At 32.0% G+C, this 26,851-nt stretch overlaps 1 protein-coding gene across 1 annotated transcript in view; it reads right to left on the reverse strand.

The window, feature by feature from the left end:
- Positions 1–26,851, reverse strand: part of LOC143055630 (fibrinogen-like protein A) — an 88,085-nt gene that overhangs the window by 56,292 nt on the left and 4,942 nt on the right. Inside the window, exons 7-8 of the mRNA XM_076228796.1 lie at positions 26,323–26,419; positions 25,366–25,530 (exon numbers count right to left, since the gene is read on the reverse strand). Coding sequence (XP_076084911.1) covers positions 25,366–25,530; positions 26,323–26,419 — 262 coding nt within the window. The remainder of the gene's footprint in view (positions 1–25,365; positions 25,531–26,322; positions 26,420–26,851) is intronic.

Genomic DNA, 26,851 nt, shown 5'->3' on the forward strand with positions numbered 1-26,851 from the left:
AAAAAAAGAGTATATTTTTGTATTTCGTTTTTCTTTTTAAGAGTTAAGGAAAAAAAAACACTCCTATCTCCTTTTATTTGTATGTACATTTGTATTCAAGGAAAAATAACCGGACAAAAACATCAAATGAAAACAAATATACACTGACTCTGGACTGACATTTATTAACTCAATTTGTAGATATGTAGATTGTTACCATTTAAGGTTGATTTCTCATTACATAGATATAAATTGAAAAAAAAAATCCAATTTACTATAAATAATAAAACAACACCGATATTTTAACATGGTTAATAACATGAATAATGAACTATATAGCAAATATGTGCGGGCAATTTTCCTGCAGATAACGCCTATATTTCGAATTGTGGTTTCCCGATTTTTAAGCCCTGTACTTCAAATACATTTGAATTATGAAAAAAATGATATCTTTAATATCACCGGACATAAATAGGTCATAACACTAATGAAACGAAGCACAGAAACAAGGAAAATATTTTTAATAATATGTTTTATTCGATTCAACTATTGTGTTGTGTTTCGAAGATTTCAATGGGTTATATTTTGACATAATGACATCTTTACAAATTTTAGTTGTATACTGATTGAAATGTTAACCATAATTAGAATTTTGTCTCACAATGTTCTACATTAGGTACCGTAAAGAACCTTAAGCTTTTCCTAGTTCAGATACATATTCATATGCAAAATAAGTAAGGTGATGATATATATGTGCAAAATATCGGTGTACATTTTGTTATTCTCACTTTTTGTTTTTGCTTTTTTTTATATTTGCATTATACTTTTAATTTTGAAAGGTGTATTTTTTTTAACTTTTTGAATCCAAGTTTGTCTTAAGTATCATTAATTTTGTACAATTGTTTAATTCTATCGTGCGGTTAAAAGATTTTTTAATCCAATTGGTTATTTTCTTCTTCTAAAATTTGCCGAAAGTTGACATAGATTTTAATGACCTTGGCATTTTAGTTATTTGGAGAATCTTTAAAAAAATCGTTATACAACGTTCCTGTAAAAAGTAAAATCACAAAAATACTGAACTTAGAGGAAAATCAATTCGGAAAGTCCATAATCACATGGCAAAATCAAATAACAAAACGTAATAAAAAAACGAATGGACAAGAACTGTCATATTCCTGACTTGGTACAGGCATTTTCAAATGTAGAAAATGGTGGATTAAACCTGGTTCTATAGCGCTAACCCTCTCACCTTAATGACAGTCTCATCAAATTCCGTTATATTCACATTGATGCGTTAAATAAACAGACACAATAAATAAAATAGTCAAAATATGGGTACATCAGTCATCATCGTATAACAATTTTAAAAGGAACAATTTAACAGAACACATTCATTGATTTGAGTGTCTGACTTCAGAAAATTTTATACGTCACATAAATTTGTCGTTTAATGTGCATACAAACGATTTTAAAATTTTACATATGCAATGTCAGCATACAGGGTTAAAAAATCAAAAGTATGTAAGAATAAATTTCAGAAATAGACCGAGCTTTAAACTAGTCCAAAAGTTATATATAGAATTTATAAGAATCCACAAATAGTTAATTCCACTACGCGATTGCATGATTGAATTAAAATATAACAGTGAACGCTGTTAAAACTTAAGAAATATTCATGTTTGCATCTTTTCATTGGATACAACATTTTAAAGGGTGGGTTGTGATATAATTGATTGACAATTGAAAATTTTAATGTTTTACTTCAAATTTATAGCAAATAAGGATATAATTATTTTCATATGTAGAAATACAAACAACTATTTACTCAACGACAAAACAATTTAGAAAGATTTATTCAGGTATGTATTTAATGCTTATAAGAGTTCTTGGTGTTTTATAATATGTAACAGATAATCAAACAGTTACAAACAACAAGCAAAAGAGTAAAACTGGATATATATAATTCCCGTACGGAAAAGAGGGGGAGAGTAATTTTATAATGTTTTCATTTTACATAACACATATATATTGATCCAATATGTTGGATAAACTTATTGGTTGAAATGACTTTGAAATCATTTATGACTAAATATTTATTTTAATTATTAATTCATTTCTCATTTCTGTCATACTTTGTGGGTTGTTGTTGGACTGCTAGTCCCCTAGGGTATCACCAGCCAAGTAGGCAGTACTTCGGTAGTGCATAAAAGTACGGATATTGTTAGAATTAGTTTTGCTGTTAAAATTTTTTGAAATCATTTTAAATAAACAAATGTACATATATCCCTCATGTAAAGCTTTGATTCCTGATTCGTATTTGACCTTACATTATGTCCTGTTTGTAGTGATCAGTTCTTCCAATGTTTTTTTATTAGGTTTTGGATTTTCAATTATTTAGCCTCGATGAGGACCGAACAGACATTTATTCCGAAATGCGGATCTGGTGCATACAAATTGGTCGTTTACGTTATTGTTTCAAATGTCTAAATAGTGACATGTTTATGTTTAATATAAGTTGTTAGTCTGACTTCATCTGGGAATGTACTTTGCAATAGAAATTACAGTTTCAGACGCATTACAAATAGGGGACGGCAAAAACACTTAAATGCGATATTTTTTCAATTGATTGACAAATTGATCGGTGTCAAACCCGATTTTCAGCACTGTAAGGTATTTCATGGAGGTAATTTTTTTATTTGATTGAGGAAGTAAGAGTGTCCGGAGAGAACCACCTATTTGCGACATGAGAACTGACAACTAAAGTCAATTAAGATTGGATTCGAACACAATTACCGCGTGCGGAGTTTCCAACTCACAAAATAAGGTTGACAAGCTGATGATACAGTAGTTGGACTACTAAGACCACTCCGGTCACCGAGGTCCACATAGTTTTAAGATGATGTTGTACATGTCTAAATGGCCGATTCATCTACAGCAAAGTTGTACTGCCATGCTATTAAGTAAGAAAATGGTCAAATCCCGCGTTCATGCCTCGAGCTTTGGATACCGTGTATTCGATCCTAGGTTGTCCAGCCCACAAACCTAAAAATTCGTATTAGCTACAACACCAGGAATGCGATAATTATGAATAAAAGCATAGACGTGAGAACAAACGATAGTACTATCTATTACATGCAATATATCTCGCTGAGAACTGTTGTGAACTAACACATAACATATATGGCTAACATCGGTGTCTTTTGCAAATCAGGGTACTTATTTAATTTACATTTACATGATCTCATCCTGCTGAGCATTTGATACTATTTTCCCTTTTGACCTTATACACAAAATCATCATTTTGTCATGTTTGTGTTTCGTATTCAAAAATAAAATTTACATGAACTGTACCTTTGATTTAAGGCACATATCATATCCAATTGAAAAAAATACAAGTTATTTTATTTTATGTTGTTGAAATGAAAAGAGATGAAACAGCTGTCTAAATTTTTTCCTATATGATTTTCAGAATGTCATCAAATGGTACAAATGGAACTGGGACAAGTTTAAGTGAGATAGAATATCAAGAGTTTTTGGACAACTGCATTCCAGCTACAATATTACTCATATTTCTGTCGGTCGTAGGAACAATTGGCAATATACACACGATATTAGTATATATGTTATCACCGATCATGTCAAACTATTCCGTTCGAGTGTTAATCATTTGGATTGCTTCTATTGATCTTACAGCTTGTATTTTTGGTATGCCTTTTGAGAACTTTGTTATACGGTACAGCTACACATTTGCATCTGTCGGTGCTTGCAAATTCTTTAAATTTCTTATTCACATTAGTACCGGGGCTTCCACACTATTATTGACTGCAATTGCTATTGAAAGATATAAGATAGTTGTTAAAAATTCGCCGATACTAATAACAAATTCAAAAAGGTCGAATGTTATATCTGCTTTTCTGTTAGTATTATCAGAGATATTATCAATTCCAGCCATAGTATTTTATGGTTTGAATGAAAATAAAACGAAGATTTTAGGCCTGTCCGGCATGGATTGCAGAATTTTATTAGAATATCAAAATATACATAATGCAGGAGGTTATTACAGTATTGTAGGAAGTATCGGTTTAGTTTTCGTTGTCGTGTGCATAGTTTCATATGGAAGAATACTGTATGAAATTTGTACTCAGAAAGAATGGAGAAAATCACTAAGAGAGAAATCAAATTCGTCTTCTATTTCACCTTCTAATATAAGATCGGGGGTTGCTCAGGTTACTTCATCTATTCAAAATGAAGAGTTACAAATAAGTAAATTGCAAACTGGATGTGTCGACAGGACAAAGAAAAAGTCTACTAATTCATCACACAATCTTGGAAATGCGATTCAATTGACCATTAGCCTCGTAATAGCGACCACCGTTTCTTTAATAGGATATTTGGTGTATGTTTTCACGAAAATGGTTGACATAATGAATCCTAAGATATATAAAAACATTATCCAAAAAGTATCCAATATCTTACTGCGCGGATATTTTGTTAACAATGCAGCCAATTCTATCGTATTTTGTCTCTTTGATAGAACGTTTCGACAGGAATGCTTGAAATTGTACGGAAAAATATTTGTGAAGAAAAAAATCTCGCCGGCATAAGACTGATTCGACTTTCTTTCAAAAACAACTGAATAAGACGTGAATATATAAATTTTTAATGAGAATATCTCACAAGGGGAACAGTATTATCAAAATATCGTATGTGCAACTATTAGATCTTGATATAATATATTTATTGCATGTTACATGTCCACATTATATATTTACGAATAAAATATAATATTTGGAAGACAGTGCAATCAAACAGATCGCGCTGACTTATTTCGACATTGGAAGGTTAGCTCATGTCGTCTTTAATGGTTAACAATCGCATATCTTTTTGAATTGAGTGTTTTATACTCATGTAGATAACTGTATTAAACCAGAATGTATGGACAAAATATTATTGTAACATATACTCGTATAAATAAAGGGATTTGACTTAATTCTTACATGTATATGTCCCTGTCTGTAAAATATGTGTATACAATAACGAACTCTTAGGTAAATTCTAAAAGAGGAAATCCATAAAATCTGAAAAATCAAACGCTCTACTGAATCAACTAATTTGAAGGTTGAAAATAGCCGCCATATAACCAACTTGGTTCAGTACGTTTTAGCTTTCAGAAAGCGTAATTTGAATATAACTGATGACCTATTAGGGATTTCGTTATAATAAATTACTTGAAACCCTTTATTCTAAATACTTTCAATGAAACAAATACTTGTTTTGACAATTTGGTTGTAGCTATGGAAAAGTTGTTGCAAGCGGGATATTTAAATCGGCGTTTCACCATGATTAATTTTATAGAGCCCTTGAATTTAGATACCATCTATATAATCTTAATGACCGTTTAAATGCATGAATGTTTAGGTTATAAACTTTTCAGAAAACATAGATTTTGTTCTACAACGTTTTAATAGATCTAATCATAACTAAAGATGTATTGCAATACAGTTATGAACACTTATGATATATATTTATATATTGCCTTTGCATAAGGTCATCTTTTAAAGCCGATTTATGACTTTTTTATACGTAACCGGTTGTGTATTGACTGAAATTTGTCTGAACAATTAATTTATTAAAAAGTTGTATTTGGCTTTGAACTAGTTTTCAGTAACTGAGAGTTCTTTTACTTTGTTTCTTTTATCTTCTTGGTAGTTGTTTTCAGTGCTACGTGTCCATGTGGACAGTTAATCCGTTTCCAACTGTTTTATCAGTTTCTTCTAACGTTATGTTAATGTTTGTCGTTGTTTGCTGTCTATCAGATTTGTTTTCGATAACGTTTTAATCATAAATCAGGACTTTGGGTTTTGTCTTTTAAATTGTTAAACATTTATAAATGTTGTCATCTTCGACAGCTTACTACATGTAATGGTTTTAACTAATTTTTAAAGACCGTACAGGGACTAAAGACTCATATATGCTTACATCCAAGTTGTAAGGTCCCCGATGGATTGTTGTTTCCTTCGAATTCATGTCATTTCTCCTTATTTATGAATTGAAAACTGATTATAAAGACTATCTGCAAATGTTATACTGTAAACATTGCTAATTTCAATAGAAGTCATTTGTATGCCTAATTCTTTTTGAATTGTTTATTGAAAACGATAAAGTAACTATCTATCAAGCTTTTTCTGTTTAGTTAATATTTGGTAAGTAATGTGATCCAGCTTTAAATACACACACTATATTAACTTTTGGTATATCATAAACTGTTACAAATATAGTGTGTTAGTATACTGCGTTAACACCAACAAATTAACTAGTCGTCCATTATGGTTGCGTATTCACAAACGTGTATGTGACAATTGCAATAATTCTATGGCGGAGAAATTTTACATGTCAAATGCAGACAATATGTGTGTGTTTGAATGGTAAAGTGACCAATGAATCAAAAATGCTAGCCAGAGATCGTGTAACCACTTATCTTTTTAGCGAGTCGCATGACACCAGTAGACAAGAAGTTTGTTTGGCCTGTTTAACGAAAACACATCAACAGTTAAACAATTAAAACAAATAATAGCACAAAATGTATGATTCTTATAATATAAAACAGTAATACGTGATTAGGCTTGTTTTCTAAGTGTATTGTAACTTTCTAGCTGTTGTACAACAATTAAACTCTAAACTTACACATTTTATATCAATATGTTGTATTTTGATTTATATGCGCACATATTAAAGTTGTTGATTCGAGCCTCGTTCAAACAACAAGTGTGCTTACAACTTTGTATACAGCCATGATCATAACCATTGTAAGCACATCAAACAAATATTTTTAATAACTTTAATGTGTTGCTTATTCTGTTGAGTTTTATGAGCACAAATGAATGTTAACAATCGACAGCTAACTTATTTTGCATATGAATATGTATCTGAACTAGGAAAAGCTTAAGGTTCTTTAAAAAAATTTTTTTTAGACAACATTCGAATTATGGTTAACATTTCAATCAATATGCGTCTAAAAATTTTAAGATTTCATTATGGGTCAACGAAAACCATGGCCTTGTGCAATGCCAAAATATAGGTATACACATGGTAAAGACATATTGTAGAATCTTGAATGTACATAGTTATATGTATAGTTGAAATTTTGGACAACCCGGCTATACATCGTTTTTAAGGAACTTTGTGAAGTTTATTTCTCTAATACATCGATGGATATTTTATCGTTCTTTTTGGTAAGTACCAAAGGAGAGAATTAGGAGTTTGTACTATTTCTTATATTTCCCCTATTGTGAATGACGTAGATGTATAGGTGGGAAAACACAATAGTTGAATCGAATGAAATATATTGTTAAAATATTTTCCTTGTTTCTGTGCTTCGTTTCAATTGTGTTATGACCTATTTATGTCCGGTGATTTTAAAGATACCATTTATTCATAATTCAAATGTATTTGAAGTACAGGGCTTAAAAATCGGAAACGATATTTCGAAATATCTGAGGGAAAATGCCGGCACATATTTGCTAGAGAGTTCATTATTAAAATATCGGCTTTGTTTTATTATTTAGATCAAATTGTTTTTTTTTTCAATTTAGATCCATGTAATGAGAATGGTAACAATCTACATATCTACAAATTGAGTTAATAAATGTCAGTCCAAAGTCAGTGTATATTTGTTTTCATTTGATGTTTTTTCCGGTTCTTTTTGCTTGAACACATACAAATAAAGGACATAGGAGTTTTTTTTCTTAACTCTTCAAAAGAAAAACGAAATACGAAAAATATTCTCTTATTTTAAACAAAACAGGAAATTTACAAAAAACAACATTTTTATTTGATTTGTTCGATTCTCTGCATAGGGCATTTAAAAAAAAGTATTTTTCATTACTAGCAGGGTTTATCAGGAGGTAAGGTTATATGAAGGCCGTCTAAATTTCATGCATAGGTAGTTCTTCCTAAAATAATTATTGGTTTTTGTAAATGTGAGTGTTACTTGTTAACATAGGTGAGGTACAATTATTTAAGAAAATAAATCAAATTATCTTTAATTCCTCTAACTTCCCCTGGTGTACTAAGTGCCAACATATTCTTGGTATCAAAAGTAGTTAATGCTTTTCTAATTATTTTGCATTTAACTGTTTTGATTCGAGCGTCACTGTTGAGTCTAAGTAGACGAAATGCGTGTTTGGCGTACAAAATAAAATGCATTGTATTTGAGAACTGCCTTTTCTAAGCAGATTACATAGTAATGATAAGGTTCAGTTGACATAAATCAGTGAATTGTGAAATATTGTCATTTCCACAAATGTGGCCGAAATGTTTTAGAAATTAAGGATTTAAGAGATTTAAATACAATGTTTCTGTACTTCATGTTAATAACAATTAAAACTATGTAGTATTGATTACAAACATACTGCTCGCTGACCGCCGGATTACAATATTTAAAAATTCGTTATCGTTAAACATAAAGACATAAGGCAACTATTTTTGTTAGATTGAATTATCAAACCCTTCAAAATTTGTAAAAATAAATCGATTTAATTCAAATATGGATTTGCAAGTTTGCTACACTTATAACTTACTTGAGAGAGTTATGATGCATCTGGAAATCGAATGAAAAACATTACAAGCAAAACAAAGGCACGGCAACTAAAAAAGGGAACTCTTCGTCGGATTAAGGATAGAACAGTAACAAGAAAGTTGTGATAGAGGACGTACAAGAACGTCAACTGATTCACTTATTACATTGTATATAATGATTTAATTTTAATTTTCAGATATAAATCATGTCAAATTACTATAGTTCCACTTATTAATTGGCAAAAACTGAAAAACAAATGGACGGAAATATATATAGATTTCAGATGGATATTTTGTGCATAATTTTGATTGTTACCATTTTAAGTTGAGGTACCATTACATGGGTTGAAATCATAAAATAAAATTCTGTCAGATATAATTCGGATAAGAAAAGAAGAATTCAACAAGGAAGTTATTATTTTTTTTACACATCTGTGATTGAAGTTTACTTCTAGGCTCTAGCAAATGTTGATTTAGATCTGTTCTATTCCGATTTGATTATCTAGCCTTAAAATACATTTGAAAATAGGGTAACAATGTGTTGAAAACGCCTTCAATCAGCGGATATTTATTGGTCAAAACAATTTTGTAACAAAGTCCTGGAACAAGGAAACCAGTTAAACACTAACAAATTGAAGTATTTTGGGTGGTTTTTTAAAAAGAGGTGAAGGATACCAAAAAAAGTAAAATTACATATTTACCGAACTCCGAGGAAATTTCTAAACGGAAAGTCCCTAATCAAATGTCAAAATCAGAAGCTGAAACACATCATACAAATGGATAAAAACTGTCATATTCCTGACCTGGTTCAGGCATTTTCTTATGCAGAAAGGAACATTAAAACTCATAAGTCGAAGGTAAACTGTCAACGCCATGGCTAAAAAAAAAAAGACAAACAGACAAACATTAGTCCACAAAACACAACATTGAAACCAAATAATGAGCTACACAAAACCCACAAAAAATTGGGGTGATTTCAGGGGCTCCGGAATGGTGATCAGAACCTGCTCCACATATGACACCCGTCGTGTAATTCATGTTAGTTCAAATTCAATGAAAAGGGGACGGGATTATAGTTGCGGCAATTAGAACATATCCGTCTTTTTCTGTCAATCGGTCCCCGAGGGTATCACCAGCCCAGTAGTCAGCACTTCGGTGTTAACATGAATATCAGTTATATGGTTATTTTATAAATTTACCAATTGCAAAAGTATGATTTTTTCGAAATACTCAGGATTTTCTTATCTAAGGCGTAGATTACCTTAGCCGTATTTGGCACTACTTTTTGGAATTTTGGGTCCTCAATGATCTTCAACTTTGTACTTGTGTGTGATTTTTTACATTTTGATCTGAGCGTCACTGATGAGTCTTATGTAGACGAAACGCGCAGATATGCCAATGTGTATTACCATTCAAGACATATGGTTAAGAATAACACAAAATTTAAGATTGACTATTAAACAACACAGTCTCGCATCTCGGATAGTACCAGTCATAGACTTTTAAAATCAATTTGCATTGTAAAATTGATCTTTTCTTAAAATTTCTTATGTCAAAAAAGTTCTCGATGCCATCAACTTGGGCATTATCCTTCATAAAATATCAGTTCAATTTTAAAACTGATTTTTCTAAATCTAAGACAAAGTATACCTATTATGTTTTATACCTAAACCAAACCTGATATTGATATATTATGGACTGAATGAAAATGAAAACAACCATTTGGTCTAATCGGCAAAAAATTCAGACTTTTTCAGAGTATCAAAACATGCGTCATATAGGAGTTTAATACAGTATAACATTAATACAAGTTTGTTTTTCGTTGTCGTGTGTGCATAGTTTCATATGGTAGAATACTACGTGCAATTTGTAGTCGAAAAGAATGGAGAAAATCAATATAAAAGAAACTAGTTTCGTCTATTAATTCAACTTTGGATATATAATCATCGGGGACCACTCAAATAACATCAACAATTCAAAATGAAGCGGTAAAGTTAAATAAACTGCACACTGGAACCTGTGACTGGGCAAACAAAAAGTGTACGCGTTCTTTTCATAATCTTAGAAATGCGATTCGGCTAACCACAAGTCTTATGATGGCAACCGCTGTCTCATACACAGGAATTATGTTGTATGTTTTCACAAAAATGGTCCAAATATTGAATCCTACGATGTATCAAGGTCATCTTTTTAAAAGACGTTTCATGAAGACGTTACAATAAATCGTTTAGATGTGTACTGACTGATATTTGTCTGGAAAACATGATATATTTATAAGTTGTAATTACTTTTAACTTGCTTTTAGTTACTACAAATACTCTTCGAATGGTACTTTGTGTCTTCTGTCCTCTTGATAGATGTGTTTGTATGTACGTATCGATCGGAATAGTCAAAGTTTCCTCTTGATAGATGTGTTTGTATGTACGTATCGATCGGAATAGTCAAAGTTTCCTCTTGATAGATGTGTTTGTATGTACGTATCGATCGGAATAGTCAAAGTTTCCTCTTGATAGATGTGTTTGTATGTACGTATCGATCGGAATAGTCAAAGTTTCCTCTTGATAGATGTGTTTGTATGTACGTATCGATCGGAATAGTCAAAGTTTCTTCTTTCATCAGTCATTAGTTGTTGTCTGTCAGCTCGGTTTTCGTTAACTATTTAATCCTGAATCAGGAAGTTTGTTTACTCTTTTATTTTTTAACGTTTTATTATGTCGTTGCCATTTGTATTTATAGCTTACTGCACACCATGAGTTTTCTCATTGTTGAAGATCGTACAGGGACCCATTGTTGCTTACATCCAATTTATTAGATCTCTGGTGGATTATTGTCTAATTGGCAATCATATCGCTTATCCTTATTTTTAACTTTGCAGAAACATTGCCATATGTGATGTTGTAGTGGACTTATCTGATGCAATTCTTTTACACTTGAATGTTCTATCGAAATTCAAAATAAAGTGTCCATGGTTATCCGATTTACATCAGATATAATCATTATTTTAATCGATGACATGAAAAAGGAAAAATTTCTAGCGTCAAACGATATATTTACAATAACTCTCACTTGTTTCTTCATGGTTAATTTGTTAATGACTTAAATGTCTGATTAAAAGACTGTACTGTTACACAACATACAATCATCCGGGTTTTATTTGAAATTACCGCGATCATCAGAATATGAGATTGAACTTTTTTTTTAGCAAATAGTCCTACAAAAAAAAAGAGATGAATGTCAATAGAGAGATGTAATATCCACATTTATCGGCAATTTGAACATTTTTTCTTTGCTCTTACTGCCTAAAAATTTTATGATCATGGACAGGACTTGATACTCGAAAATATGACCAATGATGTCATGTATCAGTGCAGCAACGTCATCTGCTCAAGTCCATCCGTGTCAATTTATTAATGAAATGCACGCGACTTCATTCATACAACCGAACAACTATCCAAATGTTTTGTACGCGTTAATGTTGTTTCGCTTACAATTTCATTTTACTTCATATTCTCAAGCCAAAAAAACAACATAAAAGTTGAGACAAATTGCCGATAAAAAGAATAATAGCATTTTTTTATACTGACTTCATCAGCTCGAATATCAGCTCGCCCTAGCGGCCCCGCTTGATATTCTCTCTGATCAAGTTTTTATTCCACATTGGCTAGAGGTATAGGGGGAGGGTTGAGATCTCACAACACATGTTTAACCCCGTCGCATTTTTGCGCATGTCCCAAGTAAGAAACCTCTGGCCTTTGTTAGTCTTGTATGTTTTTTTTTTTAAATTTTGGTTCATTTATATGTTTCGGAGTTTAGTGTGACGTCCATGTTTGCTGAACTAGTATACATTTTTAAGGGGCCAGCTGAAGCCCGTCTCCGGGTGCGAGATTTTTTCGCTGTGTTGAAGACCCATGGGTGGCCATCGGCTGTTTTTGTGCTCTTTGGTAGGGTTGGTGTCTCTTTGACACATTCCCCGTTTCCACTCTCAATTCCATTATTCTATATATGTCGGCCGTCCTGGCAAGCTAAGGTGTCTACTTCTGTAGCAATCAACTGGTGTATATTGAATTTGAATGAAGCGTTAAAGGCTGTTTTTTTTCGTAAATGCTTAAACATGACCACATTTGAAATCTATATACCTTTTCCATTACTTAGTATTATGTGACAGATGAATATTTGATCACCGTGGCTAATTTTCGCGTAATTTAATACTGCATATTTTTGTTTTAAGATTTTGATATCTCAAGACTAAACACCAATGGACGCCAATATGATGGGACTTCGGATGGATATTTTGTACATAATGTGTAGACATGTGTTGATTGCTACCATTTTAAGTTGGGTATCATTACAAGGAATAAAAACATAAAATAAATTTCTATCCGATATAATACAGACAAAAAAGACCCTTAAAATAAGGAAGTTATTATAATTATTTCATTTGCAAATCTTTAATTGACGTTTTCCTGTATTTAAATCTGATCTGGAACTAGGCTTTTCCGATTTGATTGTCTAGCGCTTGAAATACATTTGAAAATGGGGAAACAATTTGTTTTACTTTAAATTAGCGATCATTAAGTGGTCAAAACAAATTTTCTAACGAAGTACAGGAACAAGGAAATCATGTTAACACTCACTAATTTGTGGTATTATGACTGGATTTTAAAATAGAGGCAAATGATACCAAAAACTTGCAAAAGGCCAATTAAACTCATAAGTCGAAAATAAACTGCTATGATTAAAAAAAAGAAAATACAAAAAGACAAACAGACACACAACAGTACACAAAACACAACATAAAAAACCAAAGACTGAGCAACTCGAAATCAATCAAAATTTGGGGGTGATCTCAGGTGCTCCGGAAGGGTAATTAGATCCTACTCCAAATGTGGCACCCGTCGTGTTGCTTATGTTAGTACAAACACAATGATATGTCTAATTCGATAGGTCATATTCGGATAAAAGGGGACGGGATTGTAGTTACGACAATTGGAACATATCCGTTGCCATCTGTGACCAGTTAACCAACTCGTGAAAGCGTCCGTAAAATTTACGAAGGGACGATTTAACTTCACCACTTAGAACATGAGGTTTAATAGCTTCCTTGTGAGCAACAACCCTCTATCAAGGAAATGATGATAGAATATACAAGCCCTGGAATATCGTATCAAATGCGAGATATAGATTTCAATAAACAATTAATTTCCCCATAGGCGACAATGATAGCCTTTTTCGAGACACAGACTTTAGAAAGTTGATTTTTTTTAACGAAACCTTGCTAGAATTAAAGAAATATTATTCGGAAAGTATTTTTTGGTCCAAAGTAATTTGTACTTATCTCCTTTGCCTATCAATTTTGCACTTAAAACACGTGCTCATCCTAGCGTAGAAAAGGCATCTCAGTTCCGTTAGGGCTATGGAAGATATGTTATTTTGCCTTTGGTATAATGCAGAGTGCACGAAGTCTCTAATAATAAGACATAACGGGTGCACATATCGACCAATCAGGATTAGCCATACTCTTAATTCTGAATACCATGGTATCTTCATAAAATGGCTGCGCCCATAGTATTTAATGGTTGATTGTAATCTATATACTACGTATGCAAGCGCTGTTGGAATGATGCTTTTAATTTTATTTTAAATATATCGTGGTTCCACATTCATCCCTTTAATGGTTTTTGATAGCGTGGTCATGATCACCTCTGAGTGCACGAGGCCTTAGATTTGATCCGCGGCAGAGATAAAAATCTTAGAACTGATGTATAGATTTTATAGATAATTACGCAGCGCACAGCTGTTTAAATTTACAGTAATTCTAATTTTATCTGTTTTGGTTTCAGAATAATGTGCTCTTTTATGAGTAATATCGTCTTGCTGTGGACTATTTTCCAAAATATGAGTTACAACATTAAAAATCAGACTCATCGTTTCGGTCCCGTTAAAAACCAGATATTCCATATTCATGATATTTGCTTGAACATTTGTTTTAGCTATGTTCATGTTATTCGTTTAGAATATTTCCTGTTAGTACCTATATTGAAGATTATATCGAGATTTTATTTCTTTTGATTAGAATTGCACCAAAATACATGAATGGATGTAAATATATTCGTAACTGTCAATCGGGGTAATTTTTTTATAAATGTTCTCACCGATATCTAACTAAGACAGATTTTCAATAGTCATGCTGAATGTTAACCTAAGACAGTTGCAAAAGAGGGACGAAAGATACCAAAGGGACAGTCAAACTCATACATCTAAAACAAACTGACAGCGCCATGGCTAAAAATGAAAAAGACAAACAGAAAAACAATAGTAAACATGACACAACATAAAAAACTAAAGAATAAACAACACGAACCCCATCAAAAACTAGGGGTGATCTCAGGTCCTCCGGAAGGGTAAGCAGATCTTGCTCCACATGTGGCACCCGTCGTGTTGCTTATGTAATTACAAATCCGGTAAATAGTCTAATTCGGTAGGTCAAATTCATGAAAAGGAAGCAACCTTTGTTAAAACAATTATTTATTAGTTCATAAACTAGAAATATTAAAACAGAATGTATAATTTGAAAAAAACCAGTTCGAAGAATCTGATTACTGATACTACTTGGTATCAAATATTCTCCGTGACTGATAAACCCCTAGCAACGGTGTCGTCATGTGAATAAAAACAAAAGTTAACCGACATCAATGGGTTGAGAAATTGATACCGGAAAATATTTATCACGTTTTCTTGAGAAATTAAAGCAAACAAAGATTCGAACGCCAATGATATAAACCTTCTGAAGTCACAAGAGGAACAGTCAAAACCTTTTTTAGGTCAACTTTTCCAGTCAGAGAAACAATCGAAGTTTCAGTAGAAACTAGCCAAAGTTTCGCAAGGAGTCTAAGAAATCAACATCAATTTTCTGTTCATTAGCTATATCAAATGTGAAGTCTTTTTTTTTATTTTTCGAATAAATAGAAAAATAATAATATGAATACAAATACGAAAGTTTTTTTTGGATTCAGTTCACATATAACAAAACAAATATAAGTTCTTGAGAACTTTTGTTTTTATATATAATTAAAAACATTTACATTATAATTTCAAACAGAACATGCAGACAAGATATATGAACAGCAATTATATTTTCACATGCATAGATACAGCACATGTACTTGCATATTGAAATACATGCAAAGCACTACTAAACTAGAAATCTAAACATGCCAAAACTGATGACTTTTTTTTAAAGAAGGTTACTCATTAGCATTTATATCTTCATTCAGGCCCTAACAAAAAAAAAAAAACAAAACTAACGAAAATAATATAATACAGATTAATATGTACTTAGGTGAGGTTTTGGAATAAGTGTCAAATGTTCGGACTCCTCGGTGTTTTTCATACGATACAATGTAAAATATTTTGCCCCATAACACCTATTTATCTTTTAACATAAGACTTTATAATTCATAAAAGGTCATTTAACAAAATTTAAGCAGATTCTTGATTTTTTTCTTTTGATTTGAGATCCAAATAATACCAGTGCAAAGTTAAGGTAAAAGTCCGAGTCAGCCTTTTCCCGCCATATTTTATAATTCAAATATCTCGAAAAGGAGCTCCATGACCTATCAATATTTTTAGCTTAGTTTGATCCTTTTCCAATACTCTTCCAGCTTAAAGTATCAATTTTGAATTCTTGATTTATTTAATTTTACCTTAGATCACCTAAGTACATCCTTAAGCGAAATCATATACATCAAAAGAAATACTTAATAAAGACCATCTTAGCCTCGAACCATTTGAAGATTTAAGATCAAGAAGGTTCGCGTCAATATTTTTTGGAATGAAATAATTAGTTGTTGCTACATATAAAGACATATCCATAAATATGTACATTTAAACGAAATTGTGGTCGTATACCAATTTTAAATCCCAAAATTCTTATCTCATTCTGTATATGAAAATAAGAATTGTATAAGTGTGGTGTGTATTGTGAAAAAACTGCGAAACGAACACAACAAAATTTGTAATAATTTTTTAAATTATTATAATATTCTTCTTAATTTGTAATTTTCAGCATGGAATCAAACTCAACGAATGATACTCAAATCAGTTTGGATGACATAGATTATCAGCAATTTCTGTAGAAAGATATCCCCGCCACAGTCTTTCTTATTCTTCTTTCAATAATTGGAAGTTTAGGCAATATCCTTACGATCTTAGTTTATCTTTACTCGCCAATTATGTCGAAATTAGCCGTCCGATTTTTCATCCTGTGGTTCGCCTCTATTGGTCTTACAGCATGTTTGTTTTGTATGCCTTTTGAGATTTTTCACATCCGGTACAGCTAAACCTTTTTATCAGTCGGTGCTTGTAAATTCTTCCGATTCCTGAATCATGTCGTCACATTGGCTTCCGGTGGACTTTTAACCGCCATTGCTATTGAAAGATTTCGGATTAATACTAAACAGTTGCATCGGAACACGAGAAAACCCGAGACGGATAAATACTATATCATATATAATAACAGGAGTTGCAGTGGTGTTATCAATTCCAGCGTTTGTATTTTATGGTTTGAATGAAAAGGAAACCACTATTTTTGGTTTGACGGGTAGAGACTGCACTATTTTATCGGAGTATCAAAATTTACGCACTGCTGTTTCATACTCCGGCGTAGTTATTCTTCTCAGTACTATTTGCGTCATTGTATCTGTAGTGATATATGGAAAAATATTGTACGTGATATGTACTCAAATGAAGAAAGAGAAAAAACGAAAAGAAAAACCAAACCACTACCATATCAATGAGTCAACGTCCGACCTAAAATAATTTAATACGCAGGCTATCTCAACAATTAATAATAGCTGTTACGGCCAGAAATCGCCTTTAAATTGTAGCCAACAAAAGACACAAATCAATAATAAAATTTAACAATATTTATTATACAAAAGTTTACAAGAAGTATTACACAAATATTACTGTCAACTTAACTGTCAAAATATGAGTCCAATCTTTTATCTTTGTCTGTATCCGGATATCTTTCAAAATCCAATCTGAATATTACGGTCACAATCCAGTATGATGTTGTTTGCAGAATAAAAATGTCAATCCAAATGCTATGAATATTAATGTCTATCAATGTCTAAGTCCAAATCCAAGAGTGATCGTTTAACTTTAGTGTCTGTATATATATAGTTTTCATGGAAGATTCTAGAACAGTCTATAATGGAACATCCTAGAAAGTTACAACAGAAGTTTCTAGTAAAATGTAGAAGTTTATATAACCCATCTTTTATTAGGATCATTCTGGAAAGTTCCAATCATTCTGTAATTGTTCCAGAGATTTCTAAACTGCGCAGTTCTATGATTATTCTGTAAATAACTATCAGGCCACACAACACAAATCAGGCCAACATAAATAAATACAATAATTACAATATCATAACATAGCGAGGTGGAACTGAGAAATGTTCAAACGGAAGTGACTGGCAAATCGAAAGATAAGTCGTCAAAAACCGGCAGCAAATACGAGAAGGGGAGACGAGACGACTTACTATAAGCCTAACAGTGGCAACTGCAGTTTAGTACGCAGAATATTTAATTTATGTGTTCACAATATTGGTTAAAATAACGAATTCTAGATTGTACGAAAATAGTATCCGACCAGCAACTGTGATCCTTCTACGTGCGTATTTTATAAACAATGCATCTATATACCAAATGTATTAATGACAACATGAACAAGATAATGCATATAATTTGTTGACAGTCTATAAAAGCCAGACTGTATTTTACGTTTATGCTTGGATAAAAATGGAAAACTGCAGGCTATATTCAAGTGGACCTAATCTTGGAAAAGGCGAGTGCTTACCCCGACGCTGTACCACAAACTTAAACACTAAAAAGCCGATGGACCATGTTTAAATACCACATTTAAAAAAAAAACAAAAAAAAAACTAAAGTGTAGCAACTTTATTGTCTGTGTAATTATCATCTCAACTATGCCAAAATAGATTATATATCGCTTCTCCAAAAACAATATAAAATTAATCAGCATGAATTTGTATCCTGAAGCTACCATACACGTTGTAGTTTAATTGTTATCATCATGTTTAATTGCTATGTTTGGAATATCTTGGAAATCGCTCACCAGCAAACCACGGGTGAATCCGTTTCTCTCCATACATACGGAATCGGTCGGGTTCTGACGAATGTCGATAACGCAATTGATTTGCAGCATATTTCTGTAGAACACTGAATGCGAATAATAAAAAAAAAGAATTTTAAACTTTAGTGTACTATGTTGAGGACAAATTATTTCAAAATTATACAAAACTTAATGAGCTCTAATATGTTTATATATGATATTTTATAGTGTGTCTTTCTATGTTGTGATGTTTCACTATTGTTTGAGGTAAGGGTGAAGGTTTGGTACCATTAACACATTTAAGCCCACTGCAAATGTTTGCCACTGTCTTAAGTCAGGAATCTGATGTTCAGTAGTTGTCATTTGTTGGTATGGTTCACAAATGTTTCTCGTTTCTCGTTTTTTTTTAATATAGATGAGACCGTTGGCTTTACAAAAGTAACTTTTGGGGCCCTTTATAGCCTGCTGTGTGGTATGAGCCAAGGCTCCGTGTTGAAGACTGTATTTTGACCCATAATAGTTTACTTTTTGACTTGGATGGAGAGTTGTCTGATTGGCACTCATACCACTTCTTTTTTTATCTATCTAACTCTTTTAAATATTTAAGAAAAAATGTTGAGGAGGACTTAATTCACTGTAACAGCTTCTGATGTACTCAGTTTGACATTATCTAACTTGAAAAGGGGGGGGGGGGGAGATACCAGAAGAATAGTCAAACTCATAAATCGAAAATAAACTGACAACGCCATGGTTAAAAATGAAAAAGACAAACAGACAAATAATATTACAAGGAAAGGACAGTTATTACCATTTAAATTTGATTTATTTAAAGTAAGTTTCTTTGGGTAAATATCTGCAGAATATTGAAAAAATTCTAGATTATTTAACGAAAAAATATCATCAAGATAACGATAAGTTTTGTTGAATTTATTAATTAAATGCAATTTCGACGGGTCTTTACTGAGTTTAGTCATAAGCTGTGATTCGTAACAGTACAAAAACAAGCCTGTTATTAAAGGGACACAATTAGTGCCCATAGTGATACCTACAACCTGTCGATAAACTTTGTTGCCTAAACGTACTTACATATTATCAAGGAGAAAATTAACAGCTTCAACCATCTCATCACACCTTCGGTAAATATATTTAGCATATTAACCTTTCTCATAAGTGAAGAAGTCTTTAAATGAGTTCAGCAAATATATTTATATTCATTATTTATATAAATATTCATTTGTAAGTCAAGATATGAGGCAGACTTAACTGTATCTGTTGTATCCTTTATCTCTAGTTCGATAGGAAATATGCGTTCAACATAGTCACCAAATTTTGAATTATTTAGTGAGATAACATCATCTATATAGCGGTAAGTAAAGTTAAAAGATATTGCTAACTTCTTATTTTTCATCCTAAGAAGTTCCTGTATGAAGTCAGCCTCATAATAATTAAACAAAACAAGTCGATAAGAAGAGGGACACCATTGGTTCCCACTGGAATGCTGACAGTCTGTTGACAAACACCTCCTCCAAACATAACAAATATGTTGTCAATCAAGAAATCAAGCATCTTGATAATGTTAGTTTAAGAGAATTTTTTTGTTTGGATTAGTGTGATCATTTTCAAAGTAGTATTTATCCCTCCTATGTTGGCCACTTTATTTTATGAAACAGAGCAATACTAACTCTTTAAATTTGTCTTTTAGTTTGGAATGGGGAATACTTGTGTAAAGTGTAGAAAAGTCAAATGTTTTAATACTATTGCAAGATGAAAGTGTCTTAGATTGTATGTACTCTAAAAGATCTTTGTAAAGAATCACTCTGATTCAAACAAAAAATTCTCAGAAACTGACATTATCAAGATGCTTGATTTCTTGATTTACAACATATTACGTTCGGAGGACGTGTTTTTCAACAGACTGTCGGCATTTACATTGGAACCAATAATGACCCTCTTCTTGCCGACTTGTTTCTTTATTATTATGATGCTGACTTCATACAGGAACTTCTTAGGAAGAAAGATAAGAATTTAGCAATATCCTTAAACTCTAATTTCCGCTATATAGATGATGTGCTTTCACTAAATAATTCAAAATTTGGTGACTATGTTGAACGCATCTATTTAATCGAGCAAGAGATAAAAGATACAACAAATACAGTTAAGTCGGCATCATATCTTAACTTACATCTAGAAATTGACAATATGGGTCGGTTGAAAACAAAACTTAACGACAAAAGAGATGATTTCAGCTTTTCAATTGTGAACTTTCCGTTTATAAGTAGCACCTGCATACGGGGAATATATCTCTCAATTGATACGATATCCCCGTGCTTGCATTTCCTATCATCAATTCCTTGATAGAGGGTTGCTGCTCACAAGGAAGCGTTTAAACCAAGAGTTTCAAATGGTGAAGTTGAATTCATCCCTTCGTAAATTTTACAGACGCCATCACGAGTTGGTTGACCGTTATGTAATAGCCGTTTCTCAAATGATATCGGATATGTTTCTTACGTCTTCACTACAATGCCCTTCCCTTTCATGAATGTGACATACCGAATTAGACTATTTACCGGATTCGTTATAACATGAGCAACACGACGGGTGCCACATGTGGAGCAGGATCTGCTTACCCTTCCGGATCACCTGATATCACCCCTAGTTATTGATGGCGTTCGTGTTACTTATTCTTTAGTTTTCTATGTTGTGTCATGTGTACTATTGTTTGTCTGTTTGTCTTTTATATTTTTAGCCATGGCGTTGTCAGTTTATTTTCGATATATGAGTTTGACTGTACCTCTGCTATCTTTCATCACTCTTTTGATGCCATATCATTCCTTTATTATAAACCATAAATCGGTACATGGATTAAAGAAGTCTCTATTCCAGATAAGTTCAGGTATGTTGATTTGTGTTTTATTAACTATCGATTAAATGTTTCCTTTTGTTTTTTTTTGTAAGCCAGAGAGATTTTACAAATCATGATTTGTATTTTGAAATAACAATGTGTACACAATTTTACTAAAATGCACTTGTACAACAATTTATGGTATGAAATTTGTTATAGGAAAAGCAATGATACCTACAATGAAATTAAGAATAAAATGGGGAATATTTCATTCTGGAAAATGTGAAGGTCGGGATTATTACAGTGTGATCGCTTAAAAGGTAGGTAAGTAGTGTTTTTTCTTTTTGCGATTTATGAATGGAATGTAAAAAACTATATCTCGAATGAACGCGATTGATAGTTTAGTTTTTTTTACCGATAACCGCTACGAATTTCAGCTGATGACGACTATAGTGTATTTGTTGTTCCGTTGTTTTCTTCTTATAGTTGATATTATGTTTCCGTCGGTTTTAGTTTGAAACCCGGATTTGTTTTCTCTAGACCAATTTATGACTTTCGAACAGCGTTATACTACTTTTGCCTTTATTTTTGGGTATTTATTGAATCTGAAGAATTTGGGTACCTCATTTGAACTGCTGTAGAAATTTCAATAGGACATTTGTTGAGAAATCAATTTGAAGCTATTAAAGATAATTCTTTTTTCGCAGCAACGGTTCTTGAGCTTTAAATGTTTAAATCTTCCGTTTCCGTTCTTTAATATTAGGCTGCCTTAACCAAGTGTAATAAAACTTATACACAAAACACAAAACGGTCTTAAATTCTTGAATGCTGCATCTGTATGTGGAAGTTGATATATTAACAATTGGTGCAATGGTAGAAGATGTGTGGTGCTATGGTGTGAGGGGAATTGTGTAATGGTGTAACGTGTATGGCAGCACCATCTCTGTTAAAAAAGGGACAATAGATACCAGAGGGACAGTCAAACTTATAAATCGAAAATAAACAAACAACGCCATGGCTAAAAATGAAAAAGACAAACAGACAAACAATAGTACACATGACACAACATAGAAAGCTAAAGAATAAGCAACACGAACCCATCCAAAAACTAGGGGTGATCTCAAGTACTTCGGAAGGGTAAGGAGATACTGCTCCACATGTAAAATGTTAGGTACATGGTGCAAAGGTAAAACGTATGGTAACTTGTACACATCACGTCTTTATAAATATGTGAATTATTTTTCAGAAAAAAATAAAACTTGTTTAAAAAAAAACCTGTAACAAATAAGGAATACGACAGTTGTTATTCATTCGTTTAATTTGTTAGAGCTTTCGATTTTGGAATTTGATTATGGTCGTTCCGTTTTGAATTTTCCTCTGAGTTCACTATATTTGTTATTTTTGCTTTCCCTTCAACTCATTTTCTTCTATTTCTTTAATTCAATATGTTTAATATTAAAGAAGGTGTATATGGTTTCAATTACATGTAGACAAGTTTATACCAGAGTTTAATGAGGTCACCGTACAACGTACGCTATCAAAAGTCCATAAAAAGGCAAAGGGAAATGTAAACCATTTCAAGTCAAAAAATGAATGGCTTGATTTTTGTACAAATTTGTAGAAAAAACAACACTATTCCTGAATTGCGACTACTGTTTTTGAACAAGAAGTTGCCGAATGTTGGGAGTTCTACATGATTTCAAGCGCTCTGCCTCCTAAATAACCTGAAACATTGGTGCACCGATACAATCAAGAACCCTTTTAATATCAGTGATAAAACTCTTGATTGAGTTTTTGTTCATAATCATTCCAGTTTTTCGTGTTTTTTCTCTCTCTGAAAATGAACTCAAATGTGTTATCATATTGTATTCGTAATCATCCATTAAAGCAGGTAATGTTAAACATGTGAAAGACAAATTTTGAATTTTTGTACGAAAAAGATTATACGTCATTGAGACAGCAAATATTCAACTTCAAAAATATCTAAAAAATCATCATTATTCAGCTAACAGTCTTCACCTTCTTTTGCAAAAGGCTTAGACTTACGTGTCAATGGTCTTTAACTTTGTACTTGTTTTGGCTTTATAATTTTTGTGATCTGAGCGTCACTGATGAGTCTTGTGTTGACGAAACGCGCATCTGGCGTATCAATTTATAAGCCTGGAACCTTTGATAACTATTGTTACATTTAATGTCTGTTTCGGTAAGCATTGGTTGAATAGAATAAATTTAGAAACAACAAGATTCATTCAAAGTTACAGATCAAATAAAATATTAATGAATTTATTAAATGTGGTTACCAATATATATATAGATAATTTGGAAGGTCGGTGGAACACCGTCTTCCTCCGCAAACGAAAACTGACTGCCGCAAAATAGACCAAACGTGGCACTCATAAGAGGCGTTAAAACACTAAAAATCAATCAATCAATCAATCAATCTATTTCTAAATGTTCGTTCCCGTCAACCAACTCGGAGTTATAGCAATTTTTCTGTTTTTCATGAGGAGGAAAATGACGGAAATCACTAACTAACTACAAGCCATAATATAAGCAAACGAAAACCTACCATAAAGTTTTAGAAATAAGAAAAATGACCTGAGTCTTATGTAATTATGTCCATGCTAGATGATATAAAACTATTTGTACTTTATCACTTGACAACATGAATTAATACGCACAATATCAAAATCTTACAATCCGCTAATAAATCTGACAGGATTTCATGTTAATAGTCACATTATATTGCATTCTAAAGTTTACTTTTATTCAGAGATCCTTGTTGAACTTGAGTTGAGGTAATGAAACGTAAAAACATATTTAAATTGGAGAGTCACGTATTAAATGGCCAAATCAAGAGCCAAAACACATCAAACGAATGAAAAACAATTGTTAACTTGTTAGTAATAAATTATATAATAATTCAATCATTTTGTTTTCGAAATCCCCTCCTACATTTAAACTAACATATGATGAAACGCATGCACAGAAAAATATGTATCTTTCTTTAGATAATTACATGGCGAAATAACTCATACAAGAGAAATATAAATATCTTTTATGATCTTCCGTATCATCATCACCGTCGTCTTCACGTAATGACCACTTATATGATGCCAGTACCAATGATCTCTAGATGGCCTGTTTAGAGAACTATTAGAACAGCTTTTAAACCACCATGGTCCTTCATTCTTGGCGCAGCTGAGACTGTGTAAATCATTATCCCTGTCAACAGTACTGAATTTCATTCCGTTGTGGTAGCTCAACGAATCTCCTTAAATTGAAATATATATTACGTCGTTTATATTCCAAGAATAAAACATGAAAAAATTTGCCTGACCGTTGACGATATCATTTGCACACTAAACACGTCAACATTTTTTCGTATGTAAAATATGTTACCGTAAGTGTAGTTGTATCTTCAAGTTCATCGGAGTATGTGTAGTTTATTTTTTTCTTTAAGAAACTGCTTTTGTTGAGTCAGTCAGTAATGACAATTCATTTTATTGCAATGTTGCTTTACATAGTTTGTATGCTTAGGATTGAAATTTTACTAACTATCGTGCATGTTGACAATATTAGTCTCTACTATAATGCACGAGGACAGAACATTTAAAAATCCCAAACACAATACAAGTGATGAAGAAATGATAATATAAAAAACTGAAATTAGAGCGAAACTCGACAAGAAAATATAAATATATAGAATCGTAATTCAATTGAAAGAAACATATTTATTAAATAACAGTATTAATGTAAAGAGATAGTTATTATATTCCGTTTAAATTGAGCTTGAATTATGATGTTGCATTGTTAACAACAATGGTCTTACCTGCATCACCGCTATAACCTCCAATCGTCAGCTTGTACTGTGAGGCTGCATCTCCAACAACAAATGTCGTGTATGTAGCATATTTCTTATTGTTCTTCTTATCAGTGAGATCTATTCTCAACTCGTATGTACCACTGGACGTCAAATGGTGTATATGTTTGTTGCCTAAATAATTACATTAAATGTATGTATCATTATAATACGCTATTTTAATTGGCTAACATCAATCTCGCGTTATTTTGAAATTAACATTTATTTCTAAATGAATTATAACATTCCTGATTACACACGTTTCCACAATAAAGTGCACGGGTAAATAAAAGAAAAACTTGATTGTAATCGTGTTTTCATGATCATATACATGTAGCGAAAAAAATGTAATTATAAGTATTGAATGCTTCTTTTAGTAATTTCATATGGTTGTAAAATTGTTGACCGTGGACACATTTTAAGCTTCATACAAAATGTAGTTCGATCAACGCTTTTACATCCCAATGAATTTACGAAAAAGAAACATTCATTTTTTTAATAAAGACGTATAACCATGAACAAGTTGTTTTCATACATATGTTACAATTATTAAAAACATTGTTTTTAGTATATGACAGGCGTTAACGTGAGACGAATTGATGAACTTTATAGGTTGTTTATAGTTATTCGATAATGATAGCCTTACTGACAACATTTCAAACAAAAAGTGAATCAAAACATGTCACCTGTTCAAAGTTACAAGATTGCTACATGTATGCATATTTATTTTCCACACTAATGATAGTTAAAAAAGATCGTTTTCTAATTAAAGAAAACAAACTTTTCTACCAGAAAAATAATAAATCTATCCAATTATCGACATCGCTTATAATGAAATACAAAAATGTTGGTCGGGAGAACTGACATCGAAGACGCTTTAATCATATGTTATAATATTTATTGGTTATATGTTTTAAATATACATACCAAGCCAATATTCTCCATTGACGTTACCGAAACCATTTTCACATTCAGTCCAAGTTCTCTGGAAATTAACGGAATCGTCATATCTTTTCTGGATAATCTTCAAAGAAGTTATGAGATAAGATATTTACTATAAAACATCAAGCAAAAACAATAGATTTAAATATGTAATGAAACTTATTCCTATCGACAGTTTGCCATCAACCACAATTTACAAAATGTAACAGAATTCAGAAAATCAGATAGTTAAGTGTTTTTTTTTAAATTCTAATGTCGTTTGAAAGATCTAATTGTGCGCTGTGTTTTTGAAAGTTTTGTTATTAGTAAACAACTCATCAGTAAACTGACAGATTGTGTTGTGTGTTTTCTTGTATACTAGTATACAATTTAATGATAAACTGAGACGACAGTTAAGGCCCCAAATGGGTGTCTTTTATATCAGTATAAAGACGTAACAATACGCATCAAAGATTTGATGTATTTAGATAAAAAGTATTTGATATTCTTAATGTGATTTGTAATATATAAATAT

The sequence above is a fragment of the Mytilus galloprovincialis genome, chromosome 12 (assembly GCF_965363235.1).
Source record: "Mytilus galloprovincialis chromosome 12, xbMytGall1.hap1.1, whole genome shotgun sequence".
Classification (NCBI taxonomy): Eukaryota; Metazoa; Mollusca; class Bivalvia; order Mytilida; family Mytilidae; genus Mytilus; species Mytilus galloprovincialis.